The following is a 14566-nucleotide window of genomic DNA, read 5'->3' as shown; positions in this document are numbered from 1 at the left end:
TCTCACACCCAATCTTACAGGTGTTCTGGCTCAGGGCTACCTGGATAGGTACTGTCCTGCCCTCACCTCATCAGCCGGCCGCCGGTGCAGGCAGTGGGGGTTGAACTTGTTGACATGCAGCACATGAATGGCACATTTGATGCTGAGATGATGTAGCTGGCTAGTGACTTTTAAGAAGAGTAGGTCATTCTGGAAGAGGAACGTTTCGGTTGATGAACCATAATTTCCAAAGTAACAAAAGATCCCTGACACTTCTTCCCAGACCAAACACAGACAAGTCAACCACATCTCAGCAGTGCGCACAGACACACCAACAGTTTTCTTAGCACAATGGTTCATACTTTTCTACTCGGAACCTTTTATGTAGCAAAAGACACAATTTTAAGACCTCGGGAATATGAAGGAGGTGGCAGAATGAAGTTTAAAATGGCCGCCATAGGAATACCTGAGCTGAGTGCTCACAGGAACCACCGAAATACTGAAAGGAAAAATCCTCACCACAGTTAGGTATTGCAGCATGCGCCCATCAACTCTGGATTCGTGAAACTGGTCTTTGTACTGGGGTAAGCCAATATCATCCAGCCAACCTACAGACACAGGGAGAAACACATGTGTTAGGATTCGTGAGAATGGGAGAGTGTGTAGGCCAAAAGGCGGGGAGTTCCAGCTGTATTCCCCATAAAGTTTAGAAATCCATCTGCCTTTCACAAGGAGACAGCCATCTTTGAGAGCTTACAGGGAAGCTCTGTCTACTCTGAGGAGCTGTCAGAAACATGATACATATATGCCTGTCCTTACGTGTCACCCAAATGTGGTCTAGCTGTGCAGACTTCTCCTCCTGTTTCGTGTTGATAGCTTTCACTGCTAAAACCAGCTTCTTCCTGTGAAGAGGGTGCTTAATTCCTAGCTCCTGAAATTGAAAGATGAAAACAGATGTGAAATTTGGGTGGGCAGTGTGGCCCTCAGAGGATGCCTTGTCTGAGTAGAGATATTCCACTTGGGTGGAGGGTGGCAGTGGACCCCCGCACAGTGCCAAGGGATGAACTAGTGGCAACAGAGAGGGTCTTGGCCTCCTCTGGACATCCTGCTGTGTGTGTGGAGGGGTGGGGAGTAGAAGAGTTGGGGCCTCACGTCCCTAGGCATTGGGGAGAAGTGGGAATCTCCACGCCCAGGGCTCAGCTTTTACCTTTTCCATGTCCTGAGGGGTAGCTGTCAGTAAAGTGTGGCCAGAAGTCACCCACTGCCTGGCAAAGATCACATACTGAGCCAGACCGAAGTCCTCCAGCCACGCACACACACGCTCTGTACTCCACTGGGCGAAGGGGGCACTGGCATCACTGGGAAGCAGGAAAACAGCATGTCCCTGTTAGTGGGAGGGTCTGAGGCTCCAATAATAGCGCCTCACATGAAGGGGAACTACATTTTAACAAACAACCCCCATCATGGGGTCTAGTTGAACAAAATTCCATTACAATGCACTCGTTTGAGGTAGATTCTAGTTTCCTGTGATAATACCCGGCCTGAATTCCAAATCTGCAGCTGTTGAGAGTGTGGGGCAGTTACATGATCCTCATGAGGCTATGTTTACATGTGCCACCATCCATGCACATGTGCATATGTGTCACAAGCCCAGAGTCCTGCCCTGTTAGGATGAAGATCCAAACTGAATCATGTTTTCAACAGGGTTCAACACCGATTTTAGGAAAACACTTAGAAAACTAGGAAAAATGTGTCAGTTCTCTAACATTAAAAAAAATATCTCCAATCAACTACAGCTAATACTTTATTTATTAATGAAACACTAAGGGCATTCATATTAAAGGCCATAACAAGACAATACTTTTTAATCAGTACTAATAACACCAATCTGACAGTTGCAGTCAGTATAAGAAGAGATAAAATAAAAATAAGAAGTATAGCTATTAGAAAGGTAAAAATAAAAGAAAGCCATTCCTTTCAGATGATACAGCTGCCTGCCTAGAAAACCCAAGAGAACTCAGTACGGTGGCTAGTTATAAAATACACATGCACACATAATATTTATGACATACACAAATCGACAATTTTCTATATACCACCAATGCACAGATACTAACATTTTTGTTAAAATAATTTTTAAAATCCCACTAATAGCAACCACAATTATAAAATGTCTAGTAGTTGCCTTTCCAAGGAAACTGTGGGCCCCATAACTGTGTGTGGGGATGGACGGGAAATGATAACTGTAACACTTGACTGAGCAACATAAAAAAAGACATGAATAAATGAAGAGTTAGGTCATGTTCCTAGACAGGATGACTGGGTATTACGAAGTCATTGATTCTTAGAGACATCAATTTTTCATGTAAAGTATGAATATTAACAACACACTTAAAATCCCAATAGAGTCTCTTTTTTTGTGGGGAGGAGAAGGAGTTGACAATGCAATTTTATATTCACTTTTAAAAATAAATGGGGATTTACGGAATGTTAGAAGACTAGATACTTTAAAAGATTCCTTCCAGGAAAGTACCCCTAACATGCCGGTTAAATAAAATGTTTTTGAATGCCTGGTTGAGTTATTCTTAAAGTGAGAGAATTCCTTAAAGGGCCAGAAGACCTCTCGCCTTTTCCTCTGTGTGCCTGTAAGTATGAGTGATGTCTACTCGTGTCAAATGGGAAGGGTTGGGAAACTCTACACTAGGAGATCCTGTCTCTTACCTCTGGATGCTCTGGCATATCCAGCCCCCATTCTCATTCCACCTTGATAGACTGGGGAAAGACTTACCTTTTCTGACCCTTGGCGTCCCTGGTCCTAGAAAGCCTTGGCCCTGCTGTCGCCCGGAGCCCACCTCGTCGAAACTCTGCCATCCCCGGTGCATCAGTGTTGAAATTTCCTGACTGAGTTCTTCGGATCCTGTGTGGAGAGGCATCCATGAAGACTGTTAGGGGATAGTCTCAAAGTACGGAGTCAGTGTATCTCCTCCTGTACAGGGCCATGCAAGCCACACCCAGGACTCTCAATGACACTGCTTCTCAGTGCTTCCCAAGAGGTCAAGGATCATGACCTGTGACAGCTCCTTGGCCAGACCCAAAACTCAATTCTAATCCTGCCTCTGAGATGTGGGCTACTCCCCATGGGAGTAAAAGTGAAGTCAGGTGCCTGGTAGGAGGCCCCAGTTTCTGCCTTTTTTCACAGACTGGGTCAGTCAGGCCAGCAAGTAGTCAGCTTTCTGTCTTTAAAGATTTCTTAAGATACAAACTGACCCCTAAAAAGGAAGAAATTGGTCTCACCCATGTGTGTCTCCCAAAGCACATATGGTTGAGTGTGGAGAATGTGCTCAGGGTGTGTGGGATGGATGGATGCCTAGAATGAATGACATGTAAGGCAACTGGTTGTCTTTAATGGATACCTTTCATAGTTCTCCTTCTCTGGGCCCTAAAAAAAGAAATCACTCAAATTCTTCTCTCTAAACATGACCACTCTGTTTTTATTGCTCTGTTCCAACATCTAACTAAACAGGGGTTTATGCAGACTTTTTGCCCAGTCAAGAAGAATACTGATTCCAAGCAATATCATTACAATCATCACCGCCAACTTACTTTCCCCAGAATTTCTTGATGCCTTTGGGGCTCCGTTTACCATCCGGTGTCAGGGGAGACTGAGAACCAGACTCAGCACCGGATGGTGTGGATGACAGGTCATTGGCCATAGTAGTGTCGTCCCAACCACTTTCTGTGTCTCCTGAGATTGAAAGAATGTAATAATGTGTGAATGCAAGAAAAGGATGTGACTTAATTACCTTCTCCCCCAAGCCTGGGCCATTCTTCAGTGGGAGTTGGGAAGGGCCTGCCCAGCTCTGCATTCAGGGCAGAACTTTACACCAAGATCTCAGTAGGGAGCTCAAGCACACTCCGGGTTTTCTCTCTGAGGAATTAGTGAGCTTAAGGTTCCAAATCTGGGTGAGCTGTCTTTACATTCTAAGGGTTTGGGGTCCAAGTATTTGTAGGTAACTCCAACAAGGAGCTTGCTCTCTTTTTCCCAAGGGAGATTTGAGAATGCAGGCAGGAGGGGGACCTGGCTGAGTGTTCAGGAAAGGGTGTTAGGGTAGGGAAACAGGGCATCTCACTCTCCACCTCACCTGGAAAGGTACAGTACCTAATACGGGGGCACTGACACTCCGGCCACGATCTCCAGCCAACCAAGAAGCAGAGAAGCCACATGAAGAAGCAAGAGAGGCCCAAGTCCAGCCCACCAGAGTTACAGGGAAGCAAAGAAATAAACAAGAGAGTCATCGAGCAAGAGAGAAAAACTCAAACAGAAAGAAAAATAATCCCACAAGGAAGGAAGGGTTGAATCGTGACTGGGCTTAGCCCCTGGGGTCAGCATAGTGAGGAAGCCTCATATGAGGGGACCAATTGTTCTTGGGGCCACTTCCTGGTAGGTGGGTATCTATACTCAGGGAGAGTAGCAGAGGCTGAATATACTGGGTCCCACACAGCTTGTGAGGGTGTCAAGGCTCACTTAGGTCAGATTAGAATGTCTGCAGACACTGCAAGTTCACAGTCTGAGTGTCACCAGGATATACTTATTCAAGGACCTATCAGGTTCCTATAGCCAAAGGCAGAACTGGTCAATGGCAGAAGCCAACACATGGGCTGGCACAGAGAACAGCTGGGGATGAGGAGTCAAGGGTAGGGAGAGCTCTGCCAAAACCAAAATATTTCCTCCTGGGCCCCATTCATTGATCTGCTGATGTTATTGGGGAAAGATGGCCTAATATGCGTGAAAAGTAGCAAAGACCTCCACAGTTGCAGGTCCTAAGCACCGAAAGGATACCTGTGGACTGACATCCTTGCCCACTGGCCACTGACTCCATTTCTCTAAGGAAATGCTCTCCCTTGGAAGAGCGCATAATATCATCCTACTGGTAATAGAGAGGCTGCAGAGAGGAAGGCAGAGACAGGAAAGAGACGATCAGGATGACAGAGGAGGAAGAGGAAGGGTCAGGAAGGGTGGAATGGGGTATCTAAGAGGGAGGGAAAAGAAGAATGATGAGATAGACAGGAAAGGGTTCAAAAAAGGAGGAATAAAAGAAAGGAAATAGGAGTGGAGTAATTACAGCTTGAAAGATAAGGTGAGTATACACCCTGGTTTTCTGGGGCTCTGAAGTGTTTACCCAAGGAAACAGTGTGCCCAGAGAGGGAGTCATTGTCTTTGGAAGTGGAACAACCCTGAGGTGTGACTTGTCCCATCCACCCGCCCCCACCATTCTCCAGTTGTGGGCTGTAGGGGTCGGTGCAGGGATCTTGTGCAAAGACACTGTTCCAGACGCCACCAGCTCAAGGGCCTGGACACTCACTCAGTCTCAGCAGGCCGCTCCCTGTGGGGTCAAGCTGGGAGGCGGTGGGACTGGATTTGGCAGCCTCTCCATTAGGCATGGCTCCTGAAAGCTTCCCGGGTAATGTGGGATATTTGTGATCCGCCAGAAAAGGGCTGTCCTATTAGAAGCAGGTTGGGGAGAGAGAGATGTTAAATTAGCCATCAGTCCCAGACTCAAACCCAGTTAGGACATCTCTGGATGCAGGAATAACTCAATGTTCTCCAAGAGTCATTTTTCACTTAGGCTGACTCAAAGACCCTTTAAAGATCATTTAGTCCAGGCCAGGAAATAGGACCAGAGTTCTGAGAAAGAAACTTGCCCAAGGCCACACAGTGAGACAGAAATGGAGTCAAGCCCAAATCCAGGGCTGACGGCAACTGACTCTAAATGAGAAGTAGAAGCATCTTGCAAAGGGGGTCTAGCACTTAGAGGCTCAATGAATAAACAGTTGTAAATTACTCTATGAGCTCCTGAATATATAAATCAGAAATCTAATAAAAGCTATTGCTTTACTAAAAATAATTAATATAGTGCATATTAATTATTATATATTATAATAGTTATTTTGAAAACTATCAGATCAGGGCAAAGTGAGAAAGTATGCACACAGTAAGGGGAAATGACAACAGAAAACAAGCCAAAGGGCTACATGTCAATGCGGAGTCCCCCAGGAACTTAGAATCATAGTCCGAATGAGGTTCAGTCTCAGTACAATGAGCCCTGGCCATAGAAAGCGTCCCAAAGAAACAGGTTGATTAAAAGAAGAAGACAAATTGGACTTATTTGGTTAAGAAGGATATAATGACCCCTAAATCTGCAAACCTGAGGGAATCACAGTGGAATACATTTGAGTGAGAATTAAAAAAAAAAAAATTTGAAGTAACATTACCAAGGGAATCAACTATGGATCCCTCGGTTGGACCCAGGAAAAAAGTAATATGAAAGACAAAACTGATTTCAAAACAGGCAAGTCAGAAAAGTAATGAGAGACTTCAGTACTGAGATATCTTTTGGAGTTTCATTTAGTTAAAAGTCAAGTACCGAGTAAATTTCTGAATTCAGTTTGCTTATACATGCATGTTCTAGAAATTATTTGAAATCCAATCATTCGTTGAATATTGAATATTAATGCTCTGTAAATAAGCTCAGAAAGGAGAGATATGAGAAAATTAGGCTAAATTCTCAAGGAATTCTGAAAGAACTGGCTGGTGAAGTAGATATAATCACAATTTCGAGAGATGGAGACCAAGTGATTTTTAAGTTCATGATCACTCACAGGTAGAGACTGAATCTGGTCAGACATGCGCTAAGAACAACGGTTTCCAAATACTAGTCTGGCTAGCATGGACTGGCTGCTTCCTTATCACCTGAGACACTTACTAAAAACAATATAAATTCCCAGGTTCCACTTGGTCTCATGAATCAGCCACTCTGAGAGTATACTCTGGAGTCTCTATTTTTAACAAGCCTATCAATTATTCTGATGCACAGTCAGACCCATGAACCACTGACGGTGGGGAAGGCAGCTTTTAAGAAATTTAGAGAACTAAAGGGCATGTCTCCAAGTTCCGTACTATATAGGAAATTTGGCAGTGGGGAAGGGCTCTCAAGAACAGACTTCTGGTTGTGTCATCACACATATTCTCCTAAGACAAGGCAGAGACAGCCAAGGCCATTTATGTGGGCTACCCTGGGAACTCATTGAGGAGCTAAGATGAAAAGAGAGCACAAATTTAACCCAAGGATGGGCCTCGAAGGCAGCCCAGATCAGTGAGAAAGATAAGAAAAGGAACCGAGGGCAACAGAAACTGCTCTCAGCTTTGTTCCACTAAGAAGCAATGCTGGAAAGGAAGGACTCAGCAGCTGGAGAAGGTTGTACCAGGTCAGGTTGGGATGCAGAGGAAATAGAAATGCTTGGAATCAGTTCTGCTTCTCTGGTCTCTCAGAATAAACCCGTTTACAGGGAATGGAAATTCCAGCCAGGGAGCAGCATATAACTGATTACCTAGCATGGAGAGGCAGCACATCCAAGTGGGAAGCGCCAAAGCATTGAGTCAGACCCGCTCAGGCTAAGTCCTTTCTCTTTAGCCTCCCAGAACCTCTATTTTATCGCTTCTAAATAGAAAATAACAATTTCTGCCTCAGGTCTAGCACATAAGCAGAGGCACAGAAAAGACCATGTGCCCAGGGCCTGGAGTGATAGCAATAACTATAAGAGCAGTCCCGAGGCACAGGTCAGACCCCATCTAGAGTATCACGCTCAAGTGTAGTCCAGGGCACAGTTAGAGGATACACTGTGAAACTGGTGCCGATCCAAGGAGACCGAATAGCTAAAGGCTTGTGATCATGAGAAGAAGATGTTTAGCCTGAGGGTCTTAAATTCTAGAGCTGTCAGAAGCAGGGAAGAATGACATTATTATTCCACGGGCTCCAGAGGGAGAGCCAGGATCAGCAATGCACATTCTAGGGAAGCCCAGACAGAGAGTATCTTAGAGTGTAATTAACTCTCAGTCATAGAAAAAAAGGGATAGTCACCCTTTTTTCTTGCGACTTTGGCTGAGTATATTCCTATGTTTTTTAACTATAACATATCAGCACAAAAAGGATGAGAGTTGTCACATTCCTCTAACTGTGTGCTGAGATCACAACATCTCCCTTCCCAGCAATCAGATCTACATTGCCTGGTTAAAGATGAATTTCTCTGAGCCTGGAAAATGAAGGAAATAATAATAAATCCTGTCCCACAGATAATGGAGGTAAAAGTACATGATACAGCTGATACACATACAAATAAGAAAGTTTTGTCTTTTCTCTCACCCTCTTACCTCTTATAATGAACATATTTTAAGGTTACAAAAGTTGTAACTTGCTAAATGAAAACATTTCAGCAAACAATGCAACCACAAATATGTCATAAGGACATGCAGTTAACGTACCTTGGGTTCTCCCACTGGAGAGAGCTGGTTCCCATCGACACACTATGAAATGGCAATGAGGATATCAATTATGTGGGGAAAAAGAGACCTATGTTAGTCACAAATAACAATTCAGTACCACCTTCTGGCTTAAATCTGCAAGGTTCATCCCCTCCTTCTCCATCTTTACACTAGGTAATCACCATCCATGGCAGGAAACACTGGCCTCTGACCAACCCCATGATCTCCTGGGCAGCTGCTTGCAATCTGACCAGGGGGAGCGAGAGGCACATGATTGGGGGAGTAAAACCAGTGAATGGGCCCTGGCTCCTGCTGGCCTGAGACTTTATTGTATTATCAGGGAGGCTGGTATACTGCTAGAGACCAAGGGATGTTATGCAGCGGGGTTCAAGGAAGATGCTCTTTCAGGGTAGGACCCCTTGGTCTCCAATGACCTCACAAAAGAGACTGAAACCTTCCCCTCCAGCCCGGGGGTCACCCACAGGGTCAAGGACTACCTTCATGTGAGGGTCCACAAAGTCCTGCTCATATATTTCCAGACTCTTTAAAAACCCTCCTCTCTAACTTTCTCAGTTATTCCATAACTCACTCCTGGAGATACAAGGCCAGTATTCAAGATCTTCTCTGGCTTAATCTGCCTCATGACTTCCACCTTACCTTCTTCTGCTCCTCACCATTTCCCCAAACCTGCATGTGCCTAACTCGACATCTCTCACCAACTGCAGGAAGCATTTTCTGACTTACTCGGCCTCTGAGATGCCTTGGGCTACACCTGACTGGTTTTCTCAAATTATCCAGGTAACTATTGCCTCCCAATCAACTTCATAAAAGCCTCCACAAGGTGGGGACGAGGACCTTGCCTGTGTGTCCCACCACTGTGCTGGACACAAAGAAGTAATCTTGTGGAGACTGATAAGCTGACCTTATCCACAGATTCACTTCTCAAGTCTTCTAGACTACAGGAGAGTTTTTTCTGAGCCCTAGAAAAACAAAAGAAAGAGTTACTGGAGAAGGAAGCACATGGTATCATTCGTGCAGAAACATTCCAGATGTTTAACCAATAGTCTGTCTTCAGCTTAGGGTCAAGGCCAGGTAAAAATCACCCTCTCATCATAATCATTATGTATGAAACTGGCCCATCTCAGGGTATAGGCTGGTCTGACAATGTGTTGGTCTTTGGCGTGCCTGTTCCATCAATTCTGTTGCATCAATGTGAGCTGTTTTCTGGTCACAAAAAAACCATTGTCTACAGAGAAAAAAAAGGTGACAATACTGTCGTGTCTGCGAATCTAAGAATAACCTAGGGAGGAGGGATTATTTTAGAGCAGAGATGAGCACATTGGCTAGCCCCAGCTCCAAAGCATTACCTGATACGATCTTCCAACCCTCTACACTGGCTCTGTATGCACTGAGGAGGCTGTTCAGAAGAATTTACTTTCTTGGGAGCTATTTTTCAGAAAAGGGCACTAATTGGATAGAGAAGAGGTAATGCCACTAGTGGTCACAAGGGTTTCCTGGTGACAAATCTCCTTGGCAGTGATATTTCCCAATTTATATGAATAAATCAGCATCTGTTTGTACATTAGTCTCTGTGAGTCTGGTCAGTGTGAGTTATTCAGTGTAGGCTTCCTCCCGAGGGAACTCATAAGCCAAATTTCTTATGCTGCAAAACTAAGGACTGGCCAATCGCCCTCTCTGACACTACCATTTTTCTCTTGGGCTAAAAGCTCAGGAAACAATGGCTCCCTAGAAAGTGGTTCTGAAAGTGCACACTTTGGAGACTTAGCACCATTCTAGGGGAGCTTCCATCATGCTTGTGGCTGTTTTCTCCAGATGCCTTGCCTGAAAGACAGCCTGCTCTTGGCTGTGAAGTTCCATATCTCCATTACTTGGAAATGTGTTTTAAAGAGCTGACTTAGGGAAGTAGAAATAGGCTCATTTTGGAGGGAGCCTAGTGACCTCACGGGCTAGCCCCTTATGTAAGTTCATTGCTAAGTGAAGTTTCCCCAGAGCAATTGGAACAACTTCCCCGTAGGAGGAATGGCCCTCCTTAGAGAGTATGGCTTGTCACAGAGAGAGATTCACCCTGAGAGCAGAAAGGACATTCCAAAGGAGCTGATGGAAATGACAAGCGCACATCATGGGATGCTCTCGGCAGCAAGGAGCTGCTGGAGGGCATGGTGAGGTACAGCCATCACTCGTGAGGCTCCAAGCCCTGGCTGGCTCTTTTCTCAGTGACAATGACTCAGACCCTCAGCCTGTGGAAAGGGAAGCCCCTGTTGCCAGGGGTGGGAGGCATGGCTCGTGACCACTCCATGGTTTTGGCCCCATTGTGGCCACTACTGAGGCCTGGATTGCTGTCCTGATGATGGGAGAGCAGGTGCACCCAGGACACGGAGGTCATGTTTGACATACTAGGCAGCGTCTGCCATGTCAGGAACCCCAAGAGGGGCCTGAGAGCACAGCAGTTCCAGGGAAATGCTTACACGCCCTACCTGGATTCCAGTGATTTCTGCGGTAGCGGAGGTGGCCCCACCGTGGGAGAGCTACATCTTGGAGGCATCTGCATCAGAAACAGAAGAGTCACCATAGAGGACAGTCACCGTTTGGAGACCACCTACCACCCTTTCCCCTTCTTTAGATGATTCCTCTTGGGGAGTTACAGTTCTGTCCCTGGGTACAGCGTGATGGCTACCTCGATTCCGATGCCTTGCTCTTTCAAAATGCCAAGGAGGTAGGTGTAATTGAACAACATGGGACAACCTGGATCAAAGCTCTCATCTTATTAAGGGTCCTGAGACCTGAATCCCTGGGCTCTTGCTGCTCTTGCCCTTTCTGAGCTTGGTCCTTGAGCTTTTGCTTTCATTCAGTGAGCCACTGCACACTTTTTAAAAACATTCCTTTGGGGCATAGGTTAGCCAGAGTCAATTTTTCTTACTTGCAATGAGCAACATTACAATTGATACGCTCAACAGATGTGAGCAATATGTACTGCCTGTCAGGCCCTATGCTAGGTGTAGGGTGAGCACTCCCCACATGAGGGAGGTAGATAAGTTAATTAGGATAAAAGATCAACAAAACATGTCCTTATGTTACCAATACCTATAACAACATGGGGAAGGAAGGGAGAGAGGGCCTCCCTCTCGCTGGTAGGGAGGTTAGGAAGACTTCAGAGGGAAGAACACTTGAGCTAAATCTTGAGAAGTGAGAATGGGCTCACCAAGTAAGCAAGAAAAGGAGGTGAATCACAGGTGGCATGAACATGAGCTAATAGCTGTGTATAAACACACAGTGTCTCATGTCTTCAGTATTGCACCAACTGCAAAAACCATCTCTTTTCTCTAGAGCACAGTATTTTTTTTGGTCTACTATAGGAAGAACCCTAGCATTATAGTATAGTTGTTAAAAGCCTGGGCTTTTTGCTCACATAAACCTGAGTTCAAGTCGAGGTTCTGTCATCTACTTGCTGTATGACCTAGAGCAGATTACTCAGCCTCTCAACCTCAGCCTCATCACAATAAAGTAAGAATCCTGATAGGATGTCATGAAGAGTAAATGAGGTGAGCCACATACAGTACTCACCACAGTGACAGCACAGAGGTACTGAGTATGTATAAAATACATACTGTATAAAATACATATGTATAAAATAGTTACTGCTATTTTATTATTGCCAACAATCTGGAATGCTTGCTGTGACTAGGTAACTGGGTCAGTGGGTGACACTTTTGCTCCTCCCTTAATTAAAAGGGTTGAGCTGGACCACTAAGATCACTTTTGCTCCTCCCTTAATTAAAAGGGTTGAGCTGGACCACTAAGATCTTTTTCATTTTGACTGTACTGGAGTTTCTAAAACCTTTTAGATGCTAGGCTGAAGCTCCTTCTCTACCTGAGATCTGTATCTATGAATTTATTTGCTTATTTGTATCTAGCCTAAGTCCAGAGAGACTAATATAATAGGAATAGATTTTTTTAATGCCTAGAGCACCCAGTCTTCCAGGCCCGACCCTGCTTAGCTTCCGAGATCAGACGGGATCGGGCATGTTCAGATTTTAAGCAAAAGAGAAAGAAAATCTTAGTGTTGGTTATAGGGGAAAGAGGGGACATTTATGACATAGGAATATATCACTTCAAAACTTGCAGTTATCTCTCTAAATAAGCAAGATGCATCCATTCATTCAATAAATGTTTGTTGAATTCTACTAAGTACCAGGTATTACTGAATTCCCTGGAGAAACAGTGGTAAATATAGCAAACAACATCTTTGGTCTACGCTTACAGTCCAGAAAGGAAAGAAAAAGAAACAAGGAACTGGATTGAAAAAGAAAATTCCTACCCTTGAAAGTCCAGTGTCCACTCTGCTGTCCCAAGTGGAACCGGCCTGTTCCTGGGCCCCTTGCTTCCCTCGGTGCTCTCCCCAAGGCCTCCAGGGCCACTTCATTGATTTAAATTTTCACCTGTCAAGATTTATGCCTAACAGGTGCCTAATTAGATCCACCCCTGTGCCTAGGGTGAGCTCTTAGGGCCTACTGAAACCCCACAAAATGGATGGAAACACAGCACCTCTGGTTTAAATAATTCTTCAGGGCCTTTATTTGTAGTGTTCCACTTTCTGAAACTTCCCTCCAGGTCTTCCTCATTGATTGAGAGACTTCTTTCTAAAGGCCCTGGAAGCAGTAATGCAGAAGAGATGATCACTATTGTGATTTATTCAGAAACCTGTAATTGTACAACAAAATTCTAACACTGTTTTTCACTCATGAAGAAAAACTAAGAAATATATAAAGGGACATTAAGTATGATTCGAAACCTTCTTCGGGGCATCTGAGCAAGGACTATCATGAGTGTCGTCTTGAGGTCAAAGGTCAAAGCTCACATAAGGAACAGAGAGAAGGTACCCTGTAGTCTTCTTCTCTGACCCTCTCACTCCTTGACCACAGGGCTCAAGTTGAAGGCTTTATTTTCTTGGTGATCTGGATAGTCCCTAGGTGTCCTGAACTGAGTGCCATTTGACAAAATTTCTGGAAATCTTAACAGCTGCCAATTTCCCACAATCCAGGACAGCCTAACCAGTTCTGTCCTCCAGCAGAGGGTCTTCTCTGAATGAAGATGAAGAATGTTCTGGCAAGAGGGCCTCTGGGTTTAACAGTAGTTGGAATACTTTTGAGAGAGAACGGTGGAATCCCCAGGGGTAGTTCTTACCTTGAGTTGCCATCACAATCTCCTTCACCCTTCGGTACTGGTTTAATAGCCCCGTGAGCTCCTCTATCCGACGGTCCTGTCACAGTGCGGGAGCAGACTTACATGTAAATACCACCACTGGCACCTCGGGTGAGTTTGTTTGGAGCCCAGTCTATATTCCAGGCCCACTGAGAAAAGGTGCCATGTGAAACCTATGGAGCATTCTAAAGGGAAACACTGTGTCAAGGCCCCATTCCAGAGCCTGGGTTCTCAGTGATCTGCCTCCGAGGCAGCTGCAGGCACTCTTGTCTCTCCTTGAAGGCTGAGTCCAATCTCTAGCCATAAAACAATCCCTACTTGACATAGCCATTGACATAGCTTAAACATTTCCAGAAGAAGAAGCTCACTGTCTCCCTCCCTCCTGAGATAACCATTAAAATCTGTCTCTTGGTCCAAGTGATATCCTCTAGAGCTACATGCAAAAAAAAAAAACTAAAATAACAATATCCTTGCCTGTTCCTTAGGAGTCTGAGGTTCCTTATACAACAGAGGACATTCCTAGAGGGATCATTTCCTTCAGCAAAGGCCCAGGGACTTGGGAGGCCACACAGATTCTGGAGTAAGACAAACTTGGGTGTGAACTCTAGTTCTGCTATCTATTGTTACCTGATCTGGGGCAAAACTACTTAATTACTTTGAGTCTGTTTCCTCATCTGTAAACTGCAGGGCTGTGATCCTCCAAGCTGATGTTTGTGTGAGGTGGGTACTCAATATTTCTAGCGGTGGTTATTTTATGATTATGCAGGAATTAGATGTGAAGAATAGAAAATGGCAGGGTAAACAACATTGCAAACTGCCTAGTATCTCTCTGATGGGGCTCTCACTGGATCATGCATGTTGGAGAGTTTTGCTAGGAGTCTAAGGAGCAACTACGGTATTGGCAGTAATCACAGTGGTATTTTTTAACACACATCAGCATAAACAGGCATGGCTTTAATCTGCATTTGGGGGATTCCATTTAGGCAAAGTTCCCAGACATCAAAGCCAAAAACAGGTGCTTAAGGTTTACTCTCTAGAAGGCAGAGG

The 14566-nt window shown here is 44.9% G+C and overlaps 1 protein-coding gene across 12 annotated transcripts in view; it reads right to left on the bottom strand.

Annotated features, from left to right (window-relative positions):
• Positions 1–14566, bottom strand: part of PPFIBP2 (PPFIB scaffold protein 2) — a 132462-nt gene that overhangs the window by 12560 nt on the left and 105336 nt on the right. For all 12 annotated transcript variants that reach the window (XM_039863477.1, XM_039863478.1, XM_039863484.1 and 9 more), the window contains 12 exons: positions 13502–13577; positions 12863–12966; positions 10795–10862; positions 9222–9279; positions 8300–8341; positions 5343–5481; positions 3583–3724; positions 2768–2896; positions 1187–1337; positions 799–910; positions 499–587; positions 67–189 (listed from right to left, as the gene is read on the bottom strand). In XM_039863477.1, the coding sequence (XP_039719411.1) occupies positions 67–189; positions 499–587; positions 799–910; positions 1187–1337; positions 2768–2896; positions 3583–3724; positions 5343–5481; positions 8300–8341; positions 9222–9279; positions 10795–10862; positions 12863–12966; positions 13502–13577 (1233 nt within the window). The remainder of the gene's footprint in view (positions 1–66; positions 190–498; positions 588–798; positions 911–1186; positions 1338–2767; positions 2897–3582; positions 3725–5342; positions 5482–8299; positions 8342–9221; positions 9280–10794; positions 10863–12862; positions 12967–13501; positions 13578–14566) is intronic.

This window comes from Pteropus medius, unplaced genomic scaffold (genome assembly GCF_902729225.1).
Source record: "Pteropus medius unplaced genomic scaffold, Ma_sr-lr_union100, whole genome shotgun sequence".
Lineage (NCBI taxonomy): Eukaryota > Metazoa > Chordata > Mammalia > Chiroptera > Pteropodidae > Pteropus > Pteropus medius.
This window is presented reverse-complemented; position numbering and strand designations above follow the sequence as displayed.